Source organism: Neodiprion lecontei, chromosome 2 (genome assembly GCF_021901455.1).
Source record: "Neodiprion lecontei isolate iyNeoLeco1 chromosome 2, iyNeoLeco1.1, whole genome shotgun sequence".
In the NCBI taxonomy this organism is placed as follows: Eukaryota; Metazoa; Arthropoda; class Insecta; order Hymenoptera; family Diprionidae; genus Neodiprion; species Neodiprion lecontei.
Window position 1 is genome coordinate 5,547,073 of NC_060261.1, and position 19,257 is coordinate 5,566,329.

At 39.9% G+C, this 19,257-nt stretch overlaps 2 protein-coding genes and 1 long non-coding RNA gene across 3 annotated transcripts in view; 1 reads left to right on the forward strand and 2 right to left on the reverse strand.

Annotated features, from left to right (window-relative positions):
• Window positions 1–6,801, forward strand: part of LOC107224435 — a 192,503-nt gene extending 185,702 nt beyond the window's left edge. Inside the window, exons 14-23 of the mRNA XM_046732611.1 lie at window positions 660–1,110; window positions 1,210–1,465; window positions 1,911–1,986; window positions 2,133–2,306; window positions 2,416–2,796; window positions 2,910–3,053; window positions 3,153–3,366; window positions 3,475–3,591; window positions 3,727–3,930; window positions 4,033–6,801. Coding sequence (XP_046588567.1) covers window positions 660–1,110; window positions 1,210–1,465; window positions 1,911–1,986; window positions 2,133–2,306; window positions 2,416–2,796; window positions 2,910–3,053; window positions 3,153–3,366; window positions 3,475–3,591; window positions 3,727–3,930; window positions 4,033–4,259 — 2,244 coding nt within the window. The 3' untranslated portion in view covers window positions 4,260–6,801. The remainder of the gene's footprint in view (window positions 1–659; window positions 1,111–1,209; window positions 1,466–1,910; window positions 1,987–2,132; window positions 2,307–2,415; window positions 2,797–2,909; window positions 3,054–3,152; window positions 3,367–3,474; window positions 3,592–3,726; window positions 3,931–4,032) is intronic.
• A 199-nt stretch (window positions 6,802–7,000) lies between these two features.
• LOC107224436 (protein SREK1IP1) lies at window positions 7,001–8,049 on the reverse strand. The gene is made up of 2 exons (XM_015664486.2): window positions 7,854–8,049; window positions 7,001–7,652 (listed from the first exon to the last, which is right to left on the reverse strand). Exons 1-2 carry the CDS (start codon window positions 7,890–7,892, stop codon window positions 7,188–7,190), a joined length of 504 nt encoding a protein of 167 aa, XP_015519972.1. The 5' UTR covers window positions 7,893–8,049; the 3' UTR covers window positions 7,001–7,187.
• A 9,329-nt stretch (window positions 8,050–17,378) lies between these two features.
• Window positions 17,379–18,745, reverse strand: LOC124293110. Its single transcript, XR_006903025.1, has 3 exons — window positions 18,551–18,745; window positions 17,865–18,008; window positions 17,379–17,494 (listed from the first exon to the last, which is right to left on the reverse strand). It is a non-coding gene; the product is annotated as an uncharacterized LOC124293110 (long non-coding RNA).
• Between the last annotated feature and the right edge of the window lie 512 nt (window positions 18,746–19,257).

Consider the following 19,257-nt stretch of genomic DNA (forward strand, 5'->3'; position numbering starts at 1 on the left):
AAATTGTACCAAATAGTCGCTCGATCAACGTTTAATCCTAACAGAAGTTATCGTTAATCGAGTACAATTTATATGTACGAAGATGAGCAGCCGATGGTCGTTACAGTTGATGGAGGCATCCTGGCTCGTCTATTGTTCGGTTACATCCCCTTTTGGTTCATCATGTGTTCTTTCTTTCCATGTGATATCACAAAAGCTCCCCGACCGCGAAGATGATCGATGATTAATCGGCCAATGAACGCTTGTGTACCCCCTTAGGTTCCATCGCCATCGAGGGTGAACCCGCAGTATCAAAAGAACCCTTACAAATTCGAAACATCCCGCATCATTATCGATCCTCGGTATTGTCGGCTTTTTTTTATTAATCCGACATTCACCGCTTCCTCCTGATTTCCTCGCTAATACCTCTGCGCATCAGGGCGAAACCTCAATGTCCCTAAAAACCTCTGAAAGCAGATGTCACCTCCTCCCCTCTTGAATCGCATCGCGTGTCGTAGATGACGTTTTTTCGACACCTCGTGTTTTCGGATCTCTGAAATGTGAAAAAGGCGAAAATAGGTTTCAGCTGCGACAATGCCAAATGGTCTTCAAACGTGAATCCCACCCGTCGATTGTCGCTAACCTTCGTTTAATTCTCCCTTATTTTACTCTCTTTTCAGAAACACCTGGACAAGGGTAGCGACCTCGCGGAGGCGGCGAACACGAGCGGTCTCCGGGAGTTGGCGCGTTCCCTGAAACAGCATCTACGTGGTTTCGGTTCGCGTCTAGAGGACACGAGGGAGCGTCTGGAGGACACTTCGCGATGTTTTCTGCTCCTGGACCGAGCCTACGAATGGGCACTGGAGGCTACGAGGGTGGTCGGCGATCGTCGTGCCCAGCAGTTTCTTATGGCGAGGCCGCCGCTTCCCCAGGAACATTTCGCCGAGATGGTTACCCTCGCTGAAAAACTCGGCAACGAATCACTCCTGGAGCAGTGTCGCGTAGCCAGAAACAGGTGCGCCGAAGCTCTCGAGTTGACGAGGTCTCAATCAGCTCCCGGAAGTCCTGCCAGGAGAAGATCCTTCGCCGCTACCGGATCTGCCGCTTCCTGGGACGACAGCCTGACGAAACGTTAGTTATCAGGGATTTTTCTTTATGGAAACAATGCTGCGATTAATCGCCGAATAATAATTATCCTGTAATTCATTTTCTTATTTCGATTTACTTCAGGCACTTCCTGGGACGACAGCGACAGCGCTTCCTGTTCCTGTCCCGTTGACGGCGGCGTCGGTTCGGGATCAGGAAACGGCGGTCGTCCTGCCCTCGACAACATCGCCGAGCTTCGCGAAAGCGCCGAACAGCTTCTTGACTCCTCTCCACCACGTTCACCGCCCCGATCACCGGCGCCTCGACGCCTTGCAAAACCACCCGTCAATTCGCACCTGCACCGAGCACCCAGTATTGCGCCTGGAATGAAAGCTAAGAAGTATGTTGTGACGCAAATATTAAAACATCTTACGTGTAAACGTTTTTATAAAGTAAATTTCTTCATCGATTATTGCTGGAAGCTATTGTCTCTTCGACATTTTCTATCTCCATGACGCTTTCTGTGAAGTAGAAGATTTTTTTTTTTTTTCTCTTGGGACCTGTACGTGGAAAAATATCCAATTTTTGTATGTTTATAAGACGCAGAGAAACGTTAAATAATTATTTGATTTTATTTTTTTCAATTTTCTCTACCAACGGATGGATTACGGATTTTATACGAGCAATTGAATTTTATTGCTTGATAATATAAGTACCTACATATAGTTTACTTATTAATCTACTGCCATGTCCTTGCATCAATTTTTGTTTTATCGAAGAAACACAAAACTAATTATTTTCCGTTTCTATATCATATAACTAACGAAATGTTTCCGTGCTTACAGAACAATACTGCTCATAATGAGGGAGATGATACAGACTGAACGAGATTACGTGAAATCACTTGAGTACATAATAGAGGTAATACATCAAGAATAACAAACTTGTAGTCTAGACAGTTTGTAGGTATAATGGCAGTTTTTGAATCGACTTTCCTCGAGATTAAAATAACTCACTCGTTTGGTAATATTTATGGACTTAAATTTCATTTTCTTTTGAAACTACAGAATTACATTCCGGAACTGGTGCGGGAAGACATTCCGCAGGCTCTTCGGGGGCAGAGGAACGTTATATTTGGCAATGTTGAAAAAATATACGAATTTCATAGCCAACATTTCCTCCGGGAATTAGAACAGTGCGAACAGTGTCCAATGTTCGTTGGACAGTGCTTCATAAGACACGTAAGTTAACTTATTGAATTTAGCATTGATTATTCTGGTTTAATTAGTTAGTATCGTCACTAGAATATTGCCACTCAACTTCAGCTAATTACGGCCTTTCGTTTTACAGGAGAAAAAGTTTTACCTTTACGCACTTTACAACAAAAATAAGCCCAACTCTGACTCTCTGATGGCCGAGTATGGGACAGCATTTTTCAAAACAAAACAGTTGGAGCTTGGAGATAAGATGGACTTGGCGAGCTACTTGCTGAAACCGGTGCAGCGGATGGGGAAATACGCTCTGCTTTTGCAGCAGCTCGTCAAAGCTGGCACCGATCTCTCCGATCAGATAGCCAATAAAGACGAGAAAGAAGACAAAGAGGAAAAGGAAGAAGAACCGAAACCTCTCGTCGAGGGGGAAGCGGATCTGAGAGCCGCCGAACAAATGGTACGATTCCAACTACGCCATGGCAACGATCTCCTTGCTATGGACTCTCTGCGAGATTGTGACGTAAGTATTCTTTCTTTATTTACTTTTGTCACTTCGCATTTATAGATGAATTGTGCATTCGTCATTTTAGTTACCAAATCTTTATCTCGGTTTCTCATTCCCTCTCTCTCCAGGTTAACGTCAAGGAACAGGGGAGGTTGCTAAGGCAAAACGAATTCCTCGTTTGGCAAGGAAAGGGTAAAAAGTGCCTGAGACAAGTGTTTCTTTTCGAGGATCTGATACTGTTCAGCAAGGCCAGAAGATTCCCGGATAGAAAGGTACGGAAATGCCCATTGTTATAGTGATAATTATTTTTAAAAAATGAAAACTCGATGCTGTACAAATTGTATCTATTATTTTATTTTTACCAATTCCAGAACCTTGACATATATATCTACAAAAATAGCATCAAAACGACTGACATAGGATTGACAGCTGTGATAGCCGATTCACCGACTAAATTTGAAATCTGGTTCCGCAAGAGAAAACCCGGGGATACCTACACCTTGCAATGTGCCAACGAAGATATTAAAAAGACCTGGACTGAGGAGCTTAGCAATCTTCTCTGGAAACAGGCGCTCCGAAACAGAGGTAAACTCATACACTCTGTTTGTACAGTATAATTACATGATTTCACACTGGTTTTTCAATTCACTTTTTTTCCTTTGCCACTAATTGAATATTATTATGATATTACAGAAGTGCGCCTGGCAGAGATGTCGAGTATGGGCATTGGCAACAAACCGTGTCTTGACATCAGGCCAAGTGCCGACCAGATCAACGATCGTTCGATCAGCGTTGCTCAGCTTTCCAAAAGTATGTATACGGTATACACCGATTTGTTTCTGGCGTTATTTTTGTCTAAAAACCAATGACGACTATTTTTTTACCAACGTTTGTATAAAAATCATATTTTTACTGCAAGTGTAATATTTATTTATCGACAAACAGCTCCGAGGTTCAGAAACTCCATAGCAGTCTCAGTTTCGGAGGATTCTGGTCGCTGTAGTCGAAGGCCACACAGCGTAATCTCTGTTAGCTCTTCATCGAGCAGTGGCGGGAGCAGCGGACCCACAGCAACGCTGCATTTAGGGCTGGACACAAGTCCTCGTCCGCATCACCGAAGCACCACATTGAACAGTCAGTGCAGCGTCGGTGAGTTGACTGAGAAAGAAAAAAATCGCCTCATTTCCTTATTCCAAAAGTTTTACCTGACTTGTTGTTATTATTATGTTTGTTTTTTGTTTCGTTTCCTAGAAAGTGGCATAATCGCCGATATTTCAATCGTATCCGACGACGGTGGCGAGGGTACTGAAAGAAACCACTGGAATTCCTCACTGGAAAGTCCAACGTCTCACCTACCAGCTACGTCAACTCCGCTCCAATCGCCAACGAACGCGACTTCGGTTCCAGTAACAATGCAGCCGTCCGTTTCTGACAGTAATCTGACACCTTATGACCAGGATATCTCAATTAATTTGTAATTATTAGGTAATAACCTATAGCCCAGTGACACGCGAGTTTAAAAATGCGATTGAAATTATCATCTATAGTTATACATGTGTATGTGAATCGATTCACTTGTGACAAAATGCATCATAATTTTTCTACGCGATTTACACTGGTATTAATATAGCTATATATTCAATTAATACTTATAGAAGATCACGTTTCATCTATTGATTATTATCGTAACGACGCAAGTAATTGTCCTACGCTTTGATTCTCTTGTCATGGGATTTAGAAAATATCATGAGGGAACAAACGGCAACTGTAAGGGGTTACGCGTAATTAAATTACGTAATTGGTTAACGTTTGTATTGCATTCTATTGTTATACAAAGTGAATCGATACTTAACTTTTCATCAGGCATAGATACTTCGGTCCAATTTGTCTACGACGTAACATAATGTCTTACAATTGAGCATCGAACTAGCTCAAACATGTTTTTACAGACAGGAAAAAAGTAAGCTGAATTTAGAGCTGTTGTAGTATGATTAATGCGAAAAAGGGTAGCTGAAAGTAATTGTTTTATATCTAATAATAAAATGGTCACACATCTGACTGCAAAAAAATATTTTTCACGTATAAATGATTTCTTTGAATAAGACATTGATTGTTTTTTCACAGATTGTTAGAGCTGATTTAAATGTCGATCCTCCCGATCGAGATTATAATATAAACGTATTATTCTTCGTCTGGACCAAAGATTCAAAACCATTTTCACAAAGTTTCTTAATCTTCATTGTGCAAACAAAATATGACAACCAAAAAATCTTGCCTAGCTGTGTGTTTTTAAAATTCGAACGTTAATTACAATGTTTTTAGTTATCGCGGCCGAATATCTTGGACATATACTACGAATAATTATTCAAAAAAATCCGTGATTCGTTCAGGAGGATCAACAATACGCACACGTACATAAACACATATATACATACATACATACCACTTTGTATTATATTGTAATATTGAAATTTATACTATACAGCCATAATTGATAGAAACAACCATAGTCTATTATCATTTCCAGATTATATATTAAATATAGAATATATCAGATTTTTCATAAATGATATGTATGTCAGTTTATTTGTACAACCTTTAATTACTCTTAGTTTAATAGTATATTAGCATTAACTCTGGCCTGTACACAGAAGCCAAATTTTTATTTCATAGATTTTATGTTTAATACTACAAATAGATATACATAGGTATATATAAATTCAAACATATGCACATACACATATAAGTTAAAGTCTACGCGTGTGGTCGCTAGTTTTAGAGCAGCTTAGAGAAAAGTTTAATCAAACAAATTATAAGCTCATCTTAAGACAGAGGCCACAAGTCCTTGAACTATTTGATAAATTAGACGCGATTGGTTCGGACAAACATTTGTTCAGATTTGCCATTCTGTATTTTTCTTTTATGCAATAGATTCCTCTTATATAACGTCATTATAATTAAAAATAAATGATTTTGTGTATTCGGCTTTACGTTGTGTACAGAAATTTACGGACCTAATTACAATAAACAAAATTTATATTTTTGTACTGTAATACAATTGATAAATAACTGAGGTGTGTTTGTCTGAACTATGAGAGATTGGAATGAAATGAATTTGAACCTTTTATTTGGGTCATTCCAACAATACAAAATCACTGTATCATCGCACGTATAATTCAAGCAGCTATAGCTAGCGTTCTCGTGCAGCCATTTTTTTCCATTTTATTTTAGTTTAATTTAATGGTCTGCCAAGGTATTGCAATATATCTTATGGAAAGTGACCGTAGTTGAAATGCGTTTTCTTTTACGTGTCAGATTATTGAAATTATAGGATAATAAATCGTAAAACTGTCAACTTAGCGCGTTGCAATTTGCAAAAATAACATCGTCCCAGTCTGATGCACCTGAATAATTCGATGGTAATGGATCAAATCATGCAAATGTTGAATTGAGGAAATTTTATTTGTGTATTAAATTGAAATCAAAATTATTTTCAAACAGATTCGTTGAAAATATACGTATTTATATAACGGTAGTTTGAAAATAGAAGTTGGTGCACTTGGCTGAGCACGTTCTCATAAGTTTCAAATAACCGAACTAGATCAAGAATACAAAATATCATAGAAACGATAACTATTTTTTACCATTTTCTTCGTACCACGTTTTAGTACTATACAAACTTTTTCACAAGTTATTACCGAAGTGATATGCCGTACATGTCGGTAGTACCTTGTAAAGTATTGTTGTACCAATAGTCATTTAACATTGATGTACTTTTAAGGTATTTATTATTCATATTATTTTTTGTTTTTAGACAGTTAGTTTTGAATATGTACCTACCTTGAGATCTTAATCTTATCTTACAATTAATCAATTGTATATATACATATATATATATATACATATATATATATAAAAAATATTATATATAAACACATGATTATCTCAGTATTGTACTGTGTCTAACACCGATGTATTTTATTACTTGATTAAATATATTATATTGGGTGCCTTTTGTAGCGAATTCAGTCTTTTTCTATTATCTTGGTCGTCGTACAATCAGACAGATTACCAGATTATTGCTTGTGGACAAACTCCTTTCCAGAACTGGAAATTTCCTTATAAAATTATATTTTCGCATTGTATTTTGCGTTATCACGCAAGTACTTACGTATTATATTATTCGGAAATTGCAAGGCGATCATGAAAAGCTCAGATATAAAAAAGTAAAATATTTATTCCACAGAATTCGATATTCTCAATCGTCACATGCCGCATAGAGCGATGTAACCGAATTTACCACGTAATTGTATAAAACTAAGTTTAAATATTTACAATAACATACTTCCTAAATCAGTTCATATTAATTCATTATTTCTAAAAATTACATGTGGTAGTTCAAAATTTCAATCAGAGTCGCTGTCGCTATCAGAATCGGAGGAGCTGTGCTTATTCTGTTTTTTGTGTTTTGATTTTTTACTCTTTTTCTTGTATTTCTTTTTCTTTTTCTCTGAAGATTCGGATTCGGAATCAGAGCTCTCTGATCTAGATCTGGATCTCGACCGTTTGCGTTTGGATGATTTTTTTTTTAGCTTCTTTTCCTTCTTTTTCTTTTTCTTTGCTTTCTTCTGTTTCTTTTTTAGTTCCTTTTCGCGCAACTCAGTCAGTGGAGATAGATAATTTTCATCACTATCAGAGCTCGTGCTACTGACGTCCAATACTATTTCCTTGTTTGGATCAACCTTTATGAAATTCCTGCATTGAAATGTCAGGTGACCAGCATAGCCACATTTCTTGCACGCCGGTCGAACTTGTTCCTTGTTTTGTGGAATTAATCTGGATAAGAATTCGGGATCCATTACGGCTTGCGTCTGCAAATATATATAATTTTGACAATTGCGAACAATTCTAAGTATGCTATTGAATGAAACAGAAAGTTTTCACTTTAATCAAAGTGGAAACCTTAATGTTGGCGGGAATAAATCATCGTGATCCCTGTGGAAGAGTCCACTCGATTCTGACAACTAACATTATGCAATCAACCTCACCGAAAATTATTGGACAGTACTCACAGTGACAGTATTACTGTTATGATTTGAACTCATAGACATGCTTGCGATCTAGACGTGTATTCTCAGCACGACACTTTTATTAACTTAAATTAATGTGAACAAACTTATAAAGCTCTTATTCCTTGCAACCTATTTCGTACTAGTGACCGTTTGCTGTTGTTAGTCAAACACACGGTCCTACATACAGGTGTTGCAACGAACCTGGTGGGGGGTTGTCAGTTCACGTCCGAAACAAAAGTACAACTTATGGCCACAGGAGCGGCGCTGCGAGTTATTCATAAGCTTATTATTATTATTTGGCCGAACCCTAACCAATCTTTTTGATATTCATAGAATAACTGACAGTGCCGCGTAGTGGCCAGTAGTGGCAAAAAAAATCTGAACAATAACGCGGCTACCCTCACCACTCAAATTTCAGTTCGTTGCAGGACCTGTATGTAAGACCCATCTATATTATTAATATTTTCTTGTTTACATAATTGTTATATCTACATTTTTTTTAAATTACAGCTCTCTTTATTTTTGTGTGGACCTATACACACTAGCGCTCAAACCAAAACTTAGATACACTAGAAAAAATGGAAACTTGCGTTCTATTTCGCCAGACGGTACTTTAAACATAGAACGCTCATTAGTCTTGTGCAGTTTGTTACATTCGGGAACAGCGCAAGCTCTCCCCATTTTTCACTCGCGATAATTTTTTTCGACTTACATAAACTTTGAACGGTAATTATTATCAAGAGATACAATGTACAGCGTATACAGCAATACTTGGAAAATAGAGGTTATGTTCTCAGCATAAGCAAGCCATTAGTACTTTTAAAAAATACCCCTAGATCGTTGCGCTTAACACGGTCAGAAAGTGAAATGCAAAAACGAGTGACGTTCTGGACCCTTCCCCCACCGTCGGAGCTGCCGTACCAGTATGTAAGACCGTGGTTCACACTCAGTGCAACTAGTAAAAAACGCTATGGAAGAAAACATATCGGCCAACTAGGTTGTAGCGAAAGAAAGACTGGTTGTGCGCACAGTGGCGTGGCATGTATGCTCTATCTCACTCCTCCGCCGTACTTTTTGTACCAATGGTAGTATATACTCTGGAGCAGCACCTGCTTCTACAGGATTCCAGGGATATTCAGGATTTGTGGGTAATTCACCTGGTGGACAGGGAACATGCCAGGAAAAATTGTTCCCCATCCAGCTCGATACTATCTAGCTTATAGACATGACATAGCATCCCAAGGCTAGATTTTCACTCGCAGCGAGATTCTGTGGCAATATTTAGCGTCGGTTTTTTCTTCATTTTTAGAACCAAAAATTTTTCGTCTCAGACTCGATTTGTATGACCCTTTCCTGACTAATTGAACCACCAAGAACTCGAAAAACGCGATGAAAACAGCATCAGATCAACGGCAGAGAAATAACGAAGGAAAAAGTACCTGCTGAAATATGTCGAAAACACAGGTCTCGTTTTTTGGCTGTAACTTTTGATGCATTGATCGCAGCGTATTCGGACTGCACCCAATCGAATTCTCTCGCAAAATTACGTCGGAAAAGTGCTCAGGAGAATTTCTTCCAGCACTTTTCAAAATCGCGAAAATTTTCGTCAAAAACACAAAGGGGTTAGCCTTACTTTTTTTTTGGGCGAAAAACTTTTGGTCTGAGATTCGATTTGAATGACACTGTCTTGACTAATTGGACCCCCAGCAACTCAGAAAACGCAGCTAAAGCAGCGTAGGACCAACAGCAGAGAAATGACGACGAAAGAAGCACCAGTCAAAAAATGTGGAAATCACAGGTTCTTGTTTTTTGGCTCTAACTTTTGATCCGTTGCTCGCAGCGTATTCGGACTGCGCCCAATCGATTTCTCTCGGAAAATTACGTCGGAATAGTGCACGAAAGAATTTATTGCAGCACTTTTCAAAATCGCGAAAATTTTCGCCAAAAATGCAAAGGGGTTAGCCTTACTTTTTTTTTGGGCAAAAAACTTTTGGTCTCAGATTCGATTCAAATGACCCTTTCCTGACTAATTGGACCCCCAGGAACTCGGAAAACGCAGCAAAAGCAACGTAGGACCAACAGCAGAGAAATGACGACGGAAAAAGCACCGGTCAAAAAATGTGGAAATCAAAGGTTCTTGTTTTTTGGCTGTAACTTTTGATGCGTTGATCGCAGCGTATCGGGACTGCGCCCAATCGATTTCTCTCCCAAAATTACGTCGGAATAGTGCACGAAAGAATTTATTGCAGCACTTTTCAAAATCGCGAAAATTTTCGCCAAAAATGCAAAGGGGTTAGCCTTACTTTTTTTTTGGGCAAAAAACTTTTGGTCTCAGATTCGATTCAAATGACCCTTTCCTGACTAATTGGACCCCCAGGAACTCGGAAAACGCAGCAAAAGCAACGTAGGACCAACAGCAGAGAAATGACGACGGAAAAAGCACCGGTCAGAAAATGTGGAAATCACAGGTTCTTGTTTTTTGGCTGTAACTTTTGATGCGTTGATCGCAGCGTATCGGGACTGCGCCCAATCGATTTCTCTCCCAAAATTACGTCGGAATAGTGCACGAAAGAATTTATTGCAGCACTTTTCAAAATCGCGAAAATTTTCGCCAAAAATGTAAAGGGGTTAGCCTTACTTTTTTTTTGGGCAAAAAACTTTTGGTCTCAGATTCGATTCAAATGACCCTTTCCTGACTAATTGGACCCCCAGGAACTCGGAAAACGCAGCAAAAGCAACGTAGGACCAACAGCAGAGAAATGACGACGGAAAAAGCACCGGTCAGAAAATGCGGAAATCACAGGTTCTTGTTTTTTGGCTCTAACTCTTGATCCGTTGCTCGCAGCGTATTCGGACTGTGCCCAATCGATTTCTCTCGGAAAATTACGTCGGAAAAGTGCACGAAGGAATTTATTGCAGCACTTTTCAAAATCGCGAAAATTTTCGCCAAAAATGCAAAGGGGTTAGCCTTACTTTTTTTTTGGGCAAAAAACTTTTGGTCTCAGATTCGATTTAAATGACCCTTTCCTGACTAATTGGACCCCCAGGAACTCGGAAAACGCAGCAAAAGCAACGTAGGACCAACAGCAGAGAAATGACGACGGAAAAAGCACCGGTCAAAAAATGTGGAAATCACAGGTTCTTGTTTTTCGGCTCTAACTCTTGATCCGTTGCTCGCAGCGTATTCGGACTGTGCCCAATCGATTTCTCTCGGAAAATTACGTCGGAAAAGTGCACGAAAGAATTTATTGCAGCACTTTTCAAAATCGCGAAAATTTTCGCCAAAAATGCAAAGGGGTTAGCCTTACTTTTTTTTTGGGCAAAAAACTTTTGGTCTCAGATTCGATTCAAATGACCCTTTCCTGACTAATTGGACCCCCAGGAACTCGGAAAACGCAGCAAAAGCAACGTAGGACCAACAGCAGAGAAATGACGACGGAAAAAGCACCGGTCAGAAAATGCGGAAATCACAGGTTCTTGTTTTTTGGCTCTAACTCTTGATCCGTTGCTCGCAGCGTATTCGGACTGTGCCCAATCGATTTCTCTCGGAAAATTACGTCGGAAAAGTGCACGAAGGAATTTATTGCAGCACTTTTCAAAATCGCGAAAATTTTCGCCAAAAATGCAAAGGGGTTAGCCTTACTTTTTTTTTGGGCAAAAAACTTTTGGTCTCAGATTCGATTCAAATGACCCTTTCCTGACTAATTGGACCCCCAGGAACTCGGAAAACGCAGCAAAAGCAACGTAGGACCAACAGCAGAGAAATGACGACGGAAAAAGCACCGGTCCAAAAATGTGTAAATCACAGGTTCTTGTTTTTTGGCTGTAACTTTTGATGCGTTGATCGCAGCGTATCGGGACTGCGCCCAATCGATTTCTCTCCCAAAATTACGTCGGAATAGTGCACGAAAGAATTTATTGCAGCACTTTTCAAAATCGCGAAAATTTTCGCCAAAAATGCAAAGGGGTTAGCCTTACTTTTTTTTTGGGCAAAAAACTTTTGGTCTCAGATTCGATTCAAATGACCCTTTCCTGACTAATTGGACCCCCAGGAACTCGGAAAACGCAGCAAAAGCAACGTAGGACCAACAGCAGAGAAATGACGACGGAAAAAGCACCGGTCAAAAAATGTGGAAATCAAAGGTTCTTGTTTTTTGGCTGTAACTTTTGATGCGTTGATCGCAGCGTATCGGGACTGCGCCCAATCGATTTCTCTCCCAAAATTACGTCGGAATAGTGCACGAAAGAATTTATTGCAGCACTTTTCAAAATCGCGAAAATTTTCGCCAAAAATGCAAAGGGGTTAGCCTTACTTTTTTTTTGGGCAAAAAACTTTTGGTCTCAGATTCGATTCAAATGACCCTTTCCTGACTAATTGGACCCCCAGGAACTCGGAAAACGCAGCAAAAGCAACGTAGGACCAACAGCAGAGAAATGACGACGGAAAAAGCACCGGTCAAAAAATGTGGAAATCACAGGTTCTTGTTTTTTGGCTGTAACTTTTGATGCGTTGATCGCAGCGTATCGGGACTGCGCCCAATCGATTTCTCTCCCAAAATTACGTCGGAATAGTGCACGAAAGAATTTATTGCAGCACTTTTCAAAATCGCGAAAATTTTCGCCAAAAATGCAAAGGGGTTAGCCTTACTTTTTTTTTGGGCAAAAAACTTTTGGTCTCAGATTCGATTCAAATGACCCTTTCCTGACTAATTGGACCCCCAGGAACTCGGAAAACGCAGCAAAAGCAACGTAGGACCAACAGCAGAGAAATGACGACGGAAAAAGCACCGGTCAGAAAATGTGGAAATCACAGGTTCTTGTTTTTTGGCTGTAACTTTTGATGCGTTGATCGCAGCGTATCGGGACTGCGCCCAATCGATTTCTCTCCCAAGATTACGTCGGAATAGTGCACGAAAGAATTTATTGCAGCACTTTTCAAAATCGCGAATATTTTCGCCAAAAATGTAAAGGGGTTAGCCTTACTTTTTTTTTGGGCAAAAAACTTTTGGTCTCAGATTCGATTCAAATGACCCTTTCCTGACTAATTGGACCCCCAGGAACTCGGAAAACGCAGCAAAAGCAACGTAGGACCAACAGCAGAGAAATGACGACGGAAAAAGCACCGGTCAGAAAATGCGGAAATCACAGGTTCTTGTTTTTTGGCTCTAACTCTTGATCCGTTGCTCGCAGCGTATTCGGACTGTGCCCAATCGATTTCTCTCGGAAAATTACGTCGGAAAAGTGCACGAAGGAATTTATTGCAGCACTTTTCAAAATCGCGAAAATTTTCGCCAAAAATGCAAAGGGGTTAGCCTTACTTTTTTTTTGGGCAGAAAACTTTTGGTCTCAGATTCGATTTAAATGACCCTTTCCTGACTAATTGGACCCCCAGGAACTCGGAAAACGCAGCAAAAGCAACGTAGGACCAACAGCAGAGAAATGACGACGGAAAAAGCACCGGTCAAAAAATGTGGAAATCACAGGTTCTTGTTTTTCGGCTCTAACTCTTGATCCGTTGCTCGCAGCGTATTCGGACTGTGCCCAATCGATTTCTCTCGGAAAATTACGTCGGAAAAGTGCACGAAAGAATTTATTGCAGCACTTTTCAAAATCGCGAAAATTTTCGCCAAAAATGCAAAGGGGTTAGCCTTACTTTTTTTTTGGGCAAAAAACTTTTGGTCTCAGATTCGATTCAAATGACCCTTTCCTGACTAATTGGACCCCCAGGAACTCGGAAAACGCAGCAAAAGCAACGTAGGACCAACAGCAGAGAAATGACGAAGGAAAAAGCACCGGTCAGAAAATGCGGAAATCACAGGTTCTTGTTTTTTGGCTCTAACTCTTGATCCGTTGCTCGCAGCGTATTCGGACTGTGCCCAATCGATTTCTCTCGGAAAATTACGTCGGAAAAGTGCACGAAGGAATTTATTGCAGCACTTTTCAAAATCGCGAAAATTTTCGCCAAAAATGCAAAGGGGTTAGCCTTACTTTTTTTTTGGGCAAAAAACTTTTGGTCTCAGATTCGATTCAAATGACCCTTTCCTGACTAATTGGACCCCCAGGAACTCGGAAAACGCAGCAAAAGCAACGTAGGACCAACAGCAGAGAAATGACGACGGAAAAAGCACCGGTCCAAAAATGTGTAAATCACAGGTTCTTGTTTTTTGGCTGTAACTTTTGATGCGTTGATCGCAGCGTATCGGGACTGCGCCCAATCGATTTCTCTCCCAAAATTACGTCGGAATAGTGCACGAAAGAATTTATTGCAGCACTTTTCAAAATCGCGAAAATTTTCGCCAAAAATGCAAAGGGGTTAGCCTTACTTTTTTTTTGGGCAAAAAACTTTTGGTCTCAGATTCGATTTAAATGACCCTTTCCTGACTAATTGGACCCCCAGGAACTCGGAAAACGCAGCAAAAGCAACGTAGGACCAACAGCAGAGAAATGACGACGGAAAAAGCACCGGTCAAAAAATGTGGAAATCACAGGTTCTTGTTTTTCGGCTCTAACTCTTGATCCGTTGCTCGCAGCGTATTCGGACTGTGCCCAATCGATTTCTCTCGGAAAATTACGTCGGAAAAGTGCACGAAAGAATTTATTGCAGCACTTTTCAAAATCGCGAAAATTTTCGCCAAAAATGCAAAGGGGTTAGCCTTACTTTTTTTTTGGGCAAAAAACTTTTGGTCTCAGATTCGATTCAAATGACCCTTTCCTGACTAATTGGACCCCCAGGAACTCGGAAAACGCAGCAAAAGCAACGTAGGACCAACAGCAGAGAAATGACGACGGAAAAAGCACCGGTCAGAAAATGCGGAAATCACAGGTTCTTGTTTTTTGGCTCTAACTCTTGATCCGTTGCTCGCAGCGTATTCGGACTGTGCCCAATCGATTTCTCTCGGAAAATTACGTCGGAAAAGTGCACGAAGGAATTTATTGCAGCACTTTTCAAAATCGCGAAAATTTTCGCCAAAAATGCAAAGGGGTTAGCCTTACTTTTTTTTTGGGCAAAAAACTTTTGGTCTCAGATTCGATTCAAATGACCCTTTCCTGACTAATTGGACCCCCAGGAACTCGGAAAACGCAGCAAAAGCAACGTAGGACCAACAGCAGAGAAATGACGACGGAAAAAGCACCGGTCAGAAAATGTGGAAATCACAGGTTCTTGTTTTTTGGCTGTAACTTTTGATGCGTTGATCGCAGCGTATCGGGACTGCGCCCAATCGATTTCTCTCCCAAAATTACGTCGGAATAGTGCACGAAAGAATTTATTGCAGCACTTTTCAAAATCGCGAATATTTTCGCCAAAAATGTAAAGGGGTTAGCCTTACTTTTTTTTTGGGCAAAAAACTTTTGGTCTCAGATTCGATTTAAATGACCCTTTCCTGACTAATTGGACCCCCAGGAACTCGGAAAACGCAGCAAAAGCAACGTAGGACCAACAGCAGAGAAATGACGACGGAAAAAGCACCGGTCAGAAAATGCGGAAATCACAGGTTCTTGTTTTTTGGCTCTAACTCTTGATCCGTTGCTCGCAGCGTATTCGGACTGTGCCCAATCGATTTCTCTCGGAAAATTACGTCGGAAAAGTGCACGAAGGAATTTATTGCAGCACTTTTCAAAATCGCGAAAATTTTCGCCAAAAATGCAAAGGGGTTAGCCTTACTTTTTTTTTGGGCAAAAAACTTTTGGTCTCAGATTCGATTTAAATGACCCTTTCCTGACTAATTGGACCCCCAGGAACTCGGAAAACGCAGCAAAAGCAACGTAGGACCAACAGCAGAGAAATGACGACGGAAAAAGCACCGGTCAAAAAATGTGGAAATCACAGGTTCTTGTTTTTCGGCTCTAACTCTTGATCCGTTGCTCGCAGCGTATTCGGACTGTGCCCAATCGATTTCTCTCGGAAAATTACGTCGGAAAAGTGCACGAAAGAATTTATTGCAGCACTTTTCAAAATCGCGAAAATTTTCGCCAAAAATGCAAAGGGGTTAGCCTTACTTTTTTTTTGGGCAAAAAACTTTTGGTCTCAGATTCGATTCAAATGACCCTTTCCTGACTAATTGGACCCCCAGGAACTCGGAAAACGCAGCAAAAGCAACGTAGGACCAACAGCAGAGAAATGACGACGGAAAAAGCACCGGTCAGAAAATGTGGAAATCACAGGTTCTTGTTTTTTGGCTGTAACTTTTGATGCGTTGATCGCAGCGTATCGGGACTGCGCCCAATCGATTTCTCTCCCAAAATTACGTCGGAATAGTGCACGAAAGAATTTATTGCAGCACTTTTCAAAATCGCGAAAATTTTCGCCAAAAATGCAAAGGGGTTAGCCTCACTTTTTTTTTGGGCAAAAAACTTTTGGTCTCAGATTCGATTCAAATGACCCTTTCCTGACTAATTGGACCCCCAGGAACTCGGAAAACGCAGCAAAAGCAACGTAGGACCAACAGCAGAGAAATGACGACGGAAAAAGCACCGGTCAGAAAATGCGGAAATCACAGGTTCTTGTTTTTTGGCTCTAACTCTTGATCCGTTGCTCGCAGCGTATTCGGACTGTGCCCAATCGATTTCTCTCGGAAAATTACGTCGGAAAAGTGCACGAAGGAATTTATTGCAGCACTTTTCAAAATCGCGAAAATTTTCGCCAAAAATGCAAAGGGGTTAGCCTCACTTTTTTTTTGGGCAAAAAACTTCTGGTCTCAGATTCGATTTAAATGACCCTTTTCTGACTAATTGGACCCCCAGGAACTCGGAAAACGCAGCAAAAGCACCTTAGGACCAACAGCAGAGAAATGCCGACGGAAAAAGCACCGGTCAAAAAATGTGGAAATCACGGGTTCTTGTTTTTTGGCTCTAACTTTTGATCCGTTGCTCGCAGCGTATTCGGACTGTGCCCAATCGATTTCTCTCGGAAAATTACGTCGGAAAGGTGCACGAAAGAATTTATTGCAGCACTTTTCGAAATCGCGAAAATTTTCGCCAAAAACACAAAGGGGTTAGCCTTACTTTTTTTTTGGGCCAAAAACTTTCGATCTCAGATTCGATTTAAATGACCCTTTTCTGACTTATTGGACCCTCAGGAACTCAGAAAACGCAGCAAAAGCAGCGTAGGACCAACAGCAGAGAAATGACGACGGAAAAAGTAAAAAAATGTGGAACTCACAGGTTTTTGTTTTTTGGCTCTAACTTTTGATTCGTTGCTCGCAGCGTATTCGGACTGCGCACAATCGATTCCTCTCGGAAAATTACGTCGATACAGTGCATCAATAAACTGATTTCAGCATTTTTGCAAATCGTCGAAAATTTCACCATAAATCCAGCAAAAACGCCGAGGGGTTTTACTCGTGATTTCTAGAGCAAAAAGTTTTTGAACTCAGTATTGACTTGAACGATACATGTCAGATTAAGGGGGGAACCTGCTTTAGAGGCTTTAAACAATCGGTTTTTTCAAGGATTTTTTTGGGAAGGAAAGAAATATCCGAATAAAACAAAACTCTCAGGGTTCATTTTTATGTATTTCAACACTCTTCTCGAATTTTTTCACTAGGATACATGTCATATTATGCCTGGTACAAGCATTTCACCGAGGCGTCTCGAGTATGCATTTGTCGTGCGGCCGGAAAGGTGCAGGTCGCAATTTCCATCTGAAACAAAGAAACCAAAAAAATTTTTACTTTTCAATAGTATAGCTTCTAGTTAAACCAAGAAAATTCCCCAAAAAGTGAAAAATTCAATAATTTTTCGCAAATTAAAAAAAAAAATTCATTTTTCTCGCGAAAAGAATTCACTTTAGATTGTTTAAAAAGTGGGTTAATCTTAACTTTCTTAAGGTTTTTTAGGTTCAACTAGAAGAGAATTTCATCCCGAGTACAATGCAATTTTTCTCGTTTCGAAAGGACGTTTAGTTTTTTCCCTATCTTTCCCGCCAATTAGGAAAAAGCGTAAAAATGAAAAACGGAGAAATCGTGCGTCAAAGTTTTCGTACATAAAAAATTGTAATTTTCTTGAACTTACCGCATTAATATGCTAATCGGCGATTCCTGGTCAATAGAGTTGCCCTTCAGATCTTGAAAAAACTGGTTCAGACTCTTCAAAAAACTGGTTGAAAACTTCAAAAAACCGCTCGTATACCTGCTGGACGCTTGCTCACTATTTCTTCTGTAACTCCGAAAATGTTTCGAATTTGCGACTGAAATTTTAGGGACACATTCTTGGATAGTTTGTGTAGACATTTATGCAAAAAAAAAAATCGGTTTTTTGAAGCCTCTAAAGCAGGCTCCCCCCTTAAATGGACACTGAAATATGTGAAAAACACATCCAAAACAGCGTCAGATAATTTTTTTCCATTCGAACACTTTTCGAAAAACAATTCTGTTTCTCTACCCAACGTACATACTTCACTTGCGACTAGCTAAAACAACGTTTCGATTCTATACCTACGAAAATTCAAAATCGAGAGAACAAATGAAAAGTTGTTGTAATAATTATGAATATTAATGTTATGGAATTCATCGAGCGCGTGTCGAATAGAATCCCATTTCGAAATGAATAATTCTTCTAATTTCATATTATAGCCGTATTATTGTAGATAATCTAGTTTGTCTCCAGGAAAATTATTAAATTTACGGTATGCACCACGTATCAATCGTACATGGATCATATATAATAATATCGTACATGGACCGCATATACATACATACTTCTTGGTCTCAGCATCATTATTACATCTGATCTATTATTATTTATGATCTATGTATACATTCTGCTCTCGGGTACCTATACTTCAATCAAATCACTGTTTTCAGGGTTCGTACGCTTTTTGGAACCCGAAATTCCGTGACTTTTCGAGGTGTTCCAGCCTGAAAATAGGATTTTTTTCAGTAACCTTCCAAGAAATATGCTGCTGGTTAATGACAATTTTTTTGCTTAATAATACTAATACCTTGAATATTACCTAGTAATTAATTTACTGTCCGACTACTAATTTACAAACAACATCCAGCGATTTTCAGTAAGAAAAAAAAGAAAGTAGGTTTGATATCAAGTAATGTACGTATAAGAACGAATTTCTCCAAGAAACTTAAAATTCCAGTCTTATTTTCGAAATTCCCTGACTTTTCTCTGCTGTAAGAAACTCCCTGAGTTTTCTCAGTTTTTCAGGTTTTCCCTGTGCGTACGAACACTGTGTTTTGCTACAAATTTTGGAAGAAATTTACTCCCATTATTAATTTCTTGTATCGCCGACAAGGTGATAAGTACACACAGGCTAAGTACCGGCTTGGGCTTACCATTTCGAAGACAGTGTTACTCGGAAGGTGGATGCAGCCAGCATTATCTCGAAATCGGCAACTCTCTGATGTTCTGCACATAAGTTCTCAACTCTACCGTTGGAACATCTGAAGGGGCG